We start from the raw sequence: 10,961 nt of genomic DNA on the forward strand, positions 1-10,961 counted from the left end.
TACTTTTCTTTAATTCTCTTTCCACGAACCCATCCCAAAAACTGTAACTGGCCCATTGGGCCCATTATATATCACAATTTTTAAGTTTATTTGGATTGATGGATCAAAAAAAATTTCTTTAAAAAAAAAAAGTTTCAAATAATTTTATATATATAATTTAAATTTATTTTAATACAATATAATTTAAGAATTGAGATAAACGATTTAAAATATTTTGAATGTATAATTTTTTAGAAAAATTTAAATTTGTTATTGGACATTTAAAATTCATATTTTAAATCTTTTTACATTTAAATATAATCTAATATAAATTATTCTTGAATTCAGCAGTGCGCCTTTTGACCAAAGCATTCGCTAGAGGAAGGGCAAAGTTGTCCAACCACTTTGAAAAATATTTTTTTCTTTCTTTTTTTTTTTTGTTAAATTTTCCATGTGGGGGGATTGGGGGGTGCTCGGGCTTCTTAATGTTGTTATTTGTGAAGGTAGCTGTTTCTTCCATTTCTATTTGTGAAGGATTGTTGGGCTCGGGATGGGGCAGTCTCAACAAAAATAAATTCATAATAAAGTCAGATTGTGAGGTCGAAAGAAAAAATAAAAACCAAATATCCATATAGTTTCACATGGCATGATTTTGAGCTCTTGAGTACAAGATGATCAACAGTCCAAGTTTTGATCACTCCGATCGAGTTGCACACAATCTCAATTTAAAAACACTTAGAATATTGTCTTGTAAGAACATTTTACATTATTGAAAAATATTTTGGTCTTTTAAGTTGTTATTCTGATATGTAGCCGTCAAAATCAAAATAGACAAAAATAAGCAAATAAACTTAGATGGACAACTTTCTCAACTGGCTATGTGAAATAGTTACAATGTTACATCATGGTGTAGAAAATTGACCGGTGAAAGAAGAAAAATGCATTGAAAGATCAAATTCATGTTTGACGATACGTATGCGTGTGATTATGTTTTTCAAGACTGTTAGTTGGAAATAGAGGTAAATTGTTTTAACCGTTTCGGTCAAGTATTCTTACCACTTTTCCCAACTTTTGAATTACTTCTCGTATACTAACAATTTCTAGAATAATAATAATAAATTTAATTCTTTGATACTAAATTAAAATTAATTGATAAAAACTCGTTTAGATTTGATTTGTTAAATTTAATAAATAAAACTTGAACAAATTTTTGAGTTCGGTTAGTTTTCAAGTTTGGTCCAAACTCAAATCAGTTAGTTCAAAAAAATAAAATACAGTTAACAATGTCAAATTATTCGAGTACAACTCATATTTGTTTCAATTAAAGCTTGTTTATATCAATAATCAACCCAAATTCAGTTAGAAGTTTTCAAGTTCGGTAATAATTCAGATAAATCTGAACAACGACGTGTTCAACTTAACTCAAATTTTTTACAAGCCTAACCATATTTTAGCCTAGTAGTTAAAATTGAGGTTCTTTTAATACGTTCAATGTAGCGAGTTCAAGTCCCACTGAATGCGTGTGTATTTTGTTTCACTTCGTATAAATTTATTGTAATTCTTTTGAGTATTCTTTTTTATATTAAAATATTATATTGATCGATTATGTTTAATTTATTAAAATATTAATATAATAATGAATTACCACTTCTATAAATAAAAAGAAAATACTTCTCATACAAGAAAAATAATAAGTCATGATTATGAACAATGAAAAAGTGTATGTATAATTTTTTTTTTAAAAAAAATAGGAAGAAGAGAAAGAAAGAATTAGTAACTTTTGAATTTAAGTGTTGGTTGATGGTCTTTTTCGCAATCCTAAATTTAATGTTTTAATTAGGCAATGGTATTAAGTAAAAGTTTTGGTTTAACTCTTACAGCACTCGGAAAAAAATTATTATTAGTTACAATATTAGTGATTATGACTAAAAAATTATAATAAATGACTATTATTAATTATGATTAAATAACAACGATGCAAAAAACTAATTTTTTCACTAAAAGATTTATTTGCCACGGCTAAAAGTCATGGTCAAAGCGTTTGTCATAATAAATATTTTAGCCAACAACCATTGCGTAATTGTAGTTAATAACTATTTATTGCGACTATTTGTTATTAATAAGAAAATTAATAATAATTAAATGTTATACTTAACTTCAAAATTATTTCTTCCATGCCACTACTAATTCCCAGTCAACTAAGTTTTATATATATGTAATTATTTTGTGTGCACATGCAATTATGACGAACCGATTTGCGTTTAATTTCGAGTATTTTTATGTTGAAAAAACCTATCAAGAAAGCATTTTCCACCCGAAAACATTGAAATTTGCACAATTTTTCTTTGAATTTGAATTAGGTTGGGCGTAGTTGACCGTTAGCTCTTTGTAGAGCCACTTTTGAATTGTCCGAGGAAGACCTTTATGTAAGAGCCCAAGTACTAAAGGGAAATGGAGAATTTTTCTGATAGAGAGATCAAAATTGAGAATTCGCCCACCAGGTTTTATCAATTTGTAAATTCTTCCTCAATTAATTAAAAGAATAACACTGACTGGTATTATGACGAGCAAAATAGTCCAATCGCTTAAATTGCGTCCTTAATAATAATTTCTTTGAATTTTTTTGGGTAATTGTAAGTTTAAATGATTTCAAATTTTGAATTTTGAACTATATTTTGTTAAATACTGATGGGTTTTAAATTCTCTTCAAAGGGTGTCATTAATTTGTTCTAATAATTTATTTTCAGTATACCTTTTACTGTTAAAAAAAATAAAAAATAAAAATACACATTGATGGTGTGCAGTGTATAGTCTCTGTCTCAATTGGCATAAATATATTTTAAAACTTCTCTCTAAAATTCAAAGTACACAAGACCATATAATTTGGTAATTAAAAATATTTATGACAAAAAAAATGAGATAAACTTGAATAACAAGCTAAGAGAATTTGGAGTATAAAGTAGCTGATGAAAATTGGATACATGTAGAAAATGTTATCATGCGACTCGAACAGAATTCAGAGAATTCAGAAGAGGGAGAGATTATGGATAGTGCCAGGCCTTTGAAGATTAGCGACCCGATCTGCTTGACCAATCGCAATCCAGTTGATACAGAATCCACAGAGCCGCTGTTACAGGAGCTGACCACTCCGAATAGACTGCCCAGAAATCAATTATCTATGAATGAGCAACCGGATTACCTGTCCAAGAATTTGGAGGAGAAAAATCGAGTCATGAAACAAAGGAGCAACTCTTGTGGCCCAAGAATTCGAACAAGGCGAATCATAAGAAGATGGTAGCAGAAGCACAAAACATAATGTCGTTGAAAGAAATTGTTACAATGTAAAGGAGTAGTACTCCTCCGTTTATGATTTTGTTGCAGTAATAATATAGCGATGATTGTTAGTTAAATTTCAATGAAGAAGGGACGGGGACCCCGAAAAGCTTTCCCCACCTTCGGGTGTTAAGAAAAAAAAGAAGACCAAGAGTTAGATAATCGCAAAAATATAAGATATTTTATAAATGCTATTTATTGTATCATTCTATATATACATTTAAATATACAATATATAAATAACACGATGATATAAAACTATTATAAGATGGATAGTGTATTTTTTAGATTAAAAAATAACGAATTAATAACATTAACCTTATTAATTCAATATATAAGTCGTAATATAGAAATAACACTTTTTATCCCGTAACTTAAAATTATTTTATTTTTTGTTCTATTGGTTTTGGGTATCTAGTTTTTGATCAACTATTTTTTTTAAAAGTAACAATTTGGATCCCATAATATTTTTCAATGGAAAATATTATGTGTTTAGCATAGTAGTTAAGTTTTTTATATTTTTTGTCACATTAATTAGGTAAAAGACCTAAATTTATTGAACGAAAAAAGGTATTTCAAACATACTGAACTAATAAATCTAAATCGTATTTACTATAAGCGAATCTGGCTTCTATATATTCTGAAAGAACTCATTTGATGCTTTCAACTTAAAACGCCGAATTCAAAATTTCATGGATTTTCTAACAGTTCCACTCGTTCTATTTTCCATCGGATTGCTATGCACTCTACTTCTAACATCAAATTCCAGGGCCCGAAAATCGCCCAAGCTCCCGCCAGGTCCGTACCCGTTGCCGATCATCGGCAACATCCTCCAACTCGGATCCAAACCCCACCAATCACTCGCCAAACTATCCAGAATCTATGGGCCCGTAATGTCGCTTAAGTTAGGAAGCATAACAACAGTAGTAGTCTCGTCACCCGAAGCCGCCAAAATCATACTCCAAAAGCACGATGTAGCATTCTCCAGTAGACCCATCCTAAGCGCTGCCGAATCCCTCAACCACAACGAATTCTCCATGGTTTTTCTCCCCGTCGAGAACCAGTGGCGAAAGCTCCGAAAAATCTGCAAAGAGCAAATGTTCTCAGTTCCCAGGCTCGACGCGAGCCAGGATTTGAGGAGGGAGAAGCTGCAGAAACTGCGGGAGTACGTGAAAGCATGCAGCGAAACGGGCCGGGCGGTAGACATTGGAGAGGCTGCTTTCACTACATCTCTGAATCTGATGTCTGAGATGTTTTTTTCCATGGAGTTTGCTCAGTTCAACTCAGTCTCGCCGATGAAGGACGTGGTCTGGGGAGTGTTGGGATGCATCGGCAGCCCAAATTTCGCCGATTACTTCCCGATTCTGAAACCGGCGGATCTTCAGGGAATTTTGAGGCAGACCACGATTTACTTCGGGAAATTGTTGGATACTTTTGACGGAATAATAGAGGAAAGGTCCAAGTCCAGATGCGGAAAAGATGATGTGGTGGGGACGCTGATTGAACTCAGCCAAAGGGATGACGCTGAACTAAACAGAAATGACATCAAGCATCTGCTGGTGGTCAGTTTTCTTGCTTAGACTTTTCTCCCTGCATCAGCTTTATGGCTTCTTAATTAATAATAAATATAACCTTTACACGTGTATATATTTTATAAAGAATTATAATTCGAATTAAAATATTTGTATGATAAGTACCATATATTTATTATGTGACTGTGATATAAATTAAAAAAAAAGCCATGTGATAAATGTATTATATTTATAATTATTTTAGTTTTATGGCTTCTGATTTTTTTAATAATTATTAACAAAAAAGGCTCTAAATATCATAAATAAATTTTAACTTATAGCGTCATCACTATTGAATAATGATCAAGTTTATGAGTTAGTTATATATATTTGATATTCGTAATCGACGTATATTAATTGTTAGTTATTGAAATTCATGATGCAATCATAATCTATTATCAAAATAAAAAGAAAAGAAATTGATTTATATATACTGTTTATGTATTTTATGTGAATTTCACTACTATTTAGGATTTACTTTTAGCTGGGACAGACACCACCTCCGGAACAGTGGAATGGGCAATGACAGAACTAATGCGCCAACCCGACAAAATGTCAAGAGTTAGAGACGAAATCAGAAGCTTAATCGGGGAAAAGGGACAAGTTGAGGAATCAGACATCGCACGACTCCCTTACTTACAAGCAGTAGTGAAGGAGACACTCAGGCTCCATCCTGTTGCTCCTTTCTTGCTACCTCACAAGGCTATTTCCGACGTAGAAATCAACGGCTACATGGTGCCGAAAGACACCCAGATTCTTGTTAACATATGGGCCAGCGGCAGAGATCCATGCATATGGCCGAATGCAGATTCATTCATTCCAGAGAGATTTCTGGACCATAATGTCCAAATTGACTTCAGGGGTACAAATTTCGAACTCATTCCTTTTGGTGCAGGGAGGAGGATTTGTCCGGGGCTGCCGTTGGCTCATCGGGTGGTGCACCTGATGATCGCCACATTGGTGCACAACTTCGGGTGGGAGCTCGACATCGAATTAGAAAAAATGGACATGAATGAGAAGTTTGGGTTTACTGTGCAGAAAGCCATACCTCTCAGGGCCATACCCAAGAAATTGTGAGAACTGTCTTTCACATAATAAGTATAATAATACAGTAAAGATCCGTTTGCTCTTTGAGATAGGATCAAAATATGATAGATAAATGGTTGCTAACTCTTTTGATATGTACAAATATAATAATGTTGTATTGTATTTATATTGGATGATAAAATTAATGTTAAAAGGTGAGATAATACAATCATAGATTTACTTTTCAAAGAAATAAAAATGGATACATTTTCGATTTTACTATCTTTGGAATGACCAATTATGGGTCGTATTCGACGGGCGACAATTCATGAACATCAGCATAATCAGTCAAAATTGGCTATATATTCACTTTCACGACTGTGAATGGTTGGAACTATTTATCAATTGCGTTACGTAACTTAAATTAAATAAATATAAATAACATGAAGGAAGTTGGATAATATTGCATTACGTAACTTAAATTAAATAAATATAAATAACATGAAGGAAGTTGGATAATTATAAATATAATTGTTTTTCTTATAAATCTAATTCATTATATAATTTGTTATATTCAAATAAATAATATATATAAAAAGTGGACACCTACACCAACATTCATAAAATTATAAAAAACACAATGATTTAAAACAATTAACCTTAGTATTTCTGTCTTTTCATTTTATAGACTGTGTTTTTTTTTTTTAATTCTGCAATAAAATTCTTTTTTCGCTAAATCTCATCCTTCTAAACTTGGGTGGCAAAGATTATTAAGATTGAGAAAATTAAAAAGATACAGAATTAAAAGTTTATCTTAAAAAATTAAAAGACGAAAACACCAAATAACTTAAGTCACGAAACTAAAAACATATTCAATCCTTTAATTTCATGTTGTATTTTAGAAAAAAAATGATTTGAATTTCAATGGTTTTCGCATGGAGTATGTACATGTCCAGACATATATATTCACGTACAATTATGGGCAGTATGTACATGTCCAGACATATATATATTCACGTACAATTATTGGCAGTGTAGCTATGGATACATAATTGCCTCAAATTCAATTCACTTACACCTACCACCAATTATTCCAACCATCTTTCAATCGGCCCATCAATGAATTTCTTACCAAAACTTATCAATTTACAGAAAAAGTAAGAAAAAACTTTTAAAGTTTTTATATTTAAGGAAGACTCATTTTTAGAAAAGAAAACGAAAATAACAAGAAGCAGTCGTCAATTTCGTCTAATTATTATTATTATTATTATTATTATTCCGATTTAATTACACTAAGATAAGAAGAGAAGAAAAAAATTGAACAAATTTATCAAAACTTACTAATTTTTTTTAGTTTAATTTAATTAAATTATATTGCACCATAGATCTTATATGAATCAGTGTATGGATTTTCAATATATCCAAGTGCTATAATTGTACCATATATTGTCAACTGCTTCTAATTTTTAATTTTTTAAATTTTTATGAGAAACAAATTTTCAGAAATATAATTAGTAAATTGACATTTTTTAAATTAATTAAAAATAAATTAACCAAAAATAGAATTTTATAAAATAGCCAAAACTTGTCATTCATATATGACCATGTAATTTTTCTTTTTGAATAAATCGACAGTGGACAATTATATTATAAATTTTAATGAACATATTAAATATTAAATATTAATATTAATAATTTATATAATGAACTAATATGTACAATTATTATTCAAATTTAAAAAATTGAATTTAATTCTACAAATAATTATGAAAAATTAATTACACAATTATTCATCTCACAATTTGTTCTAAAAAAATATAGCATTTTGTATACATTATCAGTTTTTTTATTTTATATTTAAATGAAAATTTAATGTACATGTTAATTATCATAAATAATAAATTATACAAATTTAGTCACATTAAACTACAAAGTATTAAGAATTTTGTCATCTTATAGTTATATACTATCTAAAATTCTGAATTTTTAAAATATTAAATATCAAGAAATGACTACTGACGACCTGGCCCGACCTAATCACTTGCGTCACCAACTATTTTAAATTCATTAATTCTAAGACAATAGCAATTGATTTTGATATCAAGTGCCGTCCCATTTGGGGAAGATCAGTGAAATAATTTGTTAGGGGACAAAAATCATAATGGAGACAAATCTATTCTGGATAAATTGACGGAATCGTCTGAATGGAAAAAGAAGCAAAATCTCGTTTTCCGATGATTCTTCATGATACTAATGATGAAATATTAAATTATAATTTCAAAAGTATTATAAAATACTTTTTATTAATGACATCTTTTTATAAAATAATTATCCCTATAAAACACTTATGATAAATTGATATTTTTATAAGTTGATATATATAATCAATGATCATATTAAAATTATTTAATTTTTCTCTAATTTCTCTTTCTTTTTGTAGGGTTTGTAATAAGGTTGACATGCTGGAAAAATTGTATTTTTAGTCCTATATGATAATGTATATTGTATTTTTTGTCCCATAATTTACAGACTTAGCATATTTAGTATCGTAGAATAAATATTATAGTATATTTTATCCTATAGAATAAAATTTTGATATATTTGGTTGCATAGAATATAAATGTGCTACAACTTTATATTTTATAGGACCAAATATGCTATGATTTTATCCTACATGACAAAAAATGCTAAGATGTTTATCCTATAAAACTAAATGTGCTAAATCAAAAAATTATAGAATACAACACAAAATCTTATACGGGATCAAAAATACAATTTTTTCTTGATGATCCAAAAGAATTTAAAAAAGATATTCTAAATGATTTTATGATAAAATTGAAAATTTTGATAGCTATAAATTTTGACATGATGTAATAATCTCAGTGCAAAGCAAATAAAGAAAAGAGCAAATCATGGATCTACTACTCACCACTTTTCTCCTACTCTGTTTTACAGCGTGGCTATGGCTTCTCCGAGTCCTAAAACCCAATCTAGGGCCCTGGAAATCAACCAAGTTCCCACCAGGGCCGAACCCTCTTCCCATAATCGGCAACATTCTCGAGCTCGGCGAGAAACCCCACCAATCTCTCGCCAAACTCTCCAAAATCTACGGGCCTTTGATGGGTCTCAAGCTGGGAACCGTGACAACAGTCGTGGTATCCTCCCCGGAAATCGCCAGGATCGTGCTGCAAAAGTATGACCAAGTTTTCTGCAGCCGGCAGCATGTAGACGCAAGCAGAGCCCTGGATCACCACAAGCACTCCGTCGTCTGGCTGCCAGTTGATAACGCTTGGAGAAAACTCCGTAAACTGTGCAAAGAGAACATGTTTTCCGTTCAGAGGCTTGATCGCAGCCAGGGCCTGCGGAGGGAGAAGTTGCGGAGTTTGCGAGACTATGTGAAAGAATGCGCCGTCAATGGTGAGGCTGTGAATATAGGGAGAGCTGCGTTTACGACGTCGCTTAATCTGATGTCGGCGACTCTTTTTTCAATGGAATTTGCTACGTTGGGTTCCGCTGATTCGTCTGAAGAGTTTAGGGATATCGTGTTGGGAATAATGACTCTCATCGGCAAACCTAATCTTGCTGATTATTTCCCTCTTCTTCGGCTGGTTGATCCACATGGAATCTTGCGGGAGAACACGTTATATTTCAAGAAGTGTTTTGCGATTTTTGATGAAATTATCCGTCAAAGGCAACAGAGCAGTGACTCGTCAACGCCAAAAAATGATATGCTGGAAGCGCTTCTTCAAATCAACCAGAAAAATGAGTCTGAACTCAGCTTTTATGACATCAAGCATTTACTTCTGGTGAGCATATATATATATATATATATATAAGTCCATATAGCTAAAGCTCTTTGTCCATTGGTTTTGAATGTTGATCCTGTAATATGTAAAAACTCAACACGAAAAACATATAGTAGTCAAGATTATGGCTCTTGTTTTAAAGTTTCTAATTTTGTGTCGTTGTAGGATCTATTCGTTGCGGGGACAGACACAACATCAAGCACAGTGGAGTGGGCAATGACAGAACTATTGCGCAACCCTGAGAAAATGTGGAAAGCCAGAGACGAGCTAAGAAATGTGGTGGGACAGAAGGAAGAAATCCAAGAATCAGACATCTCGCGACTCCCTTATCTTAGAGCAGTTGTGAAAGAAACTTTCAGGCTACATCCCGCAGGTCCTTTATTGGTACCTCACAAGGCCGACGAGGACGTCGAAATCAATAGCTATATAGTCCCGAAAAACGCACAAGTTCTGGTGAACGTGTGGGCTATGGGGAGAGATTCAAGCGTATGGCCGAACCCTGATGTATTCATGCCGGAGAGGTTCTGGGAGACGGAAACTGATGTCCATGGCCAACATTTTGAGCTGCTGCCATTTGGTGGGGGAAGGAGGATTTGCGTGGGGCTGCCCTTAGCCTACCGAATGGTCCATCTCATGCTTGCCACTTTGATAAGCAGCTTTGATTGGAAACTTGAAGAAGGGCTGAAACCTGAAGAAGTAGAAATGGATGAAAGGTTTGGGCTTACTCTGCAGAAGGCCATTCCTCTGAGGGCTGTTCCTACTCAACTTTAACTGGCTTGTTACGTTTCATCTTTTCATTACAGGCCACGTTCCGCGAATTGTAATAATTAATATATGGCAATATTATAGAGTGATTTTCCTATAGATAATTAATGAGTTTAATGCAATTTATTTTTTATAATATTATAAATAAATAAATAATTCTTTTTAGTGGATTTTGTATTTTTAATTTTGTAACAATTATAAATTAAAATTTTCTCATTTTCGTATAATTAATTATAAAACGCTAAGATCGAAAACAGAATACAAAATCTTAATGACGTATATCGTTATATAATGTCTACGTACATAGTGTATCTAATAAACATACAACTTATCTTATTAATTTAAATATGAAATTATCATAAAATAAAATATGATTATGGAGGGGGTGTCACAATAGATGCTAAATATAGTTAGAGAAATGATGACATGAGATACTAACTTTGCTATAATATTTCTAATATTTTTGACTATGGAAGTTCAT

General features: G+C 31.8%; 2 protein-coding genes across 3 annotated transcripts; both read left to right on the forward strand.

The window, feature by feature from the left end:
* Positions 1-3,917: 3,917 nt before the first annotated feature.
* Positions 3,918-6,191, forward strand: LOC105171619 (cytochrome P450 76T24). Of its 2 annotated transcripts, none has more exons than XM_011092786.3 (2): positions 3,918-4,874; positions 5,355-6,191. In XM_011092786.3, exons 1-2 carry the CDS (start codon positions 4,005-4,007, stop codon positions 5,958-5,960), a joined length of 1,476 nt encoding a protein of 491 aa, XP_011091088.1. In that variant the 5' UTR covers positions 3,918-4,004; the 3' UTR covers positions 5,961-6,191. The 2 variants fall into 2 exon arrangements, with proteins under 2 accessions (XP_011091088.1, XP_088738538.1); XM_088882412.1 differs by having other exon boundaries at positions 4,736-4,874; positions 5,377-6,191.
* Positions 6,192-8,770: 2,579 nt separating this feature from the next.
* On the forward strand, positions 8,771-10,645 carry LOC105171629 (cytochrome P450 76T24-like). Its single transcript, XM_011092798.3, has 2 exons — positions 8,771-9,715; positions 9,881-10,645. The coding sequence occupies exons 1-2, from the start codon at positions 8,822-8,824 to the stop codon at positions 10,484-10,486; spliced, it is 1,500 nt and encodes a 499-aa protein (XP_011091100.1). The 5' UTR covers positions 8,771-8,821; the 3' UTR covers positions 10,487-10,645.
* The last annotated feature ends 316 nt before the right edge of the window (positions 10,646-10,961 follow it).

Source organism: Sesamum indicum, linkage group LG1 (genome assembly GCF_026168435.1).
Source record: "Sesamum indicum cultivar Baizhima isolate 11 linkage group LG1, ASM2616843v1, whole genome shotgun sequence".
Lineage (NCBI taxonomy): Eukaryota > Viridiplantae > Streptophyta > Magnoliopsida > Lamiales > Pedaliaceae > Sesamum > Sesamum indicum.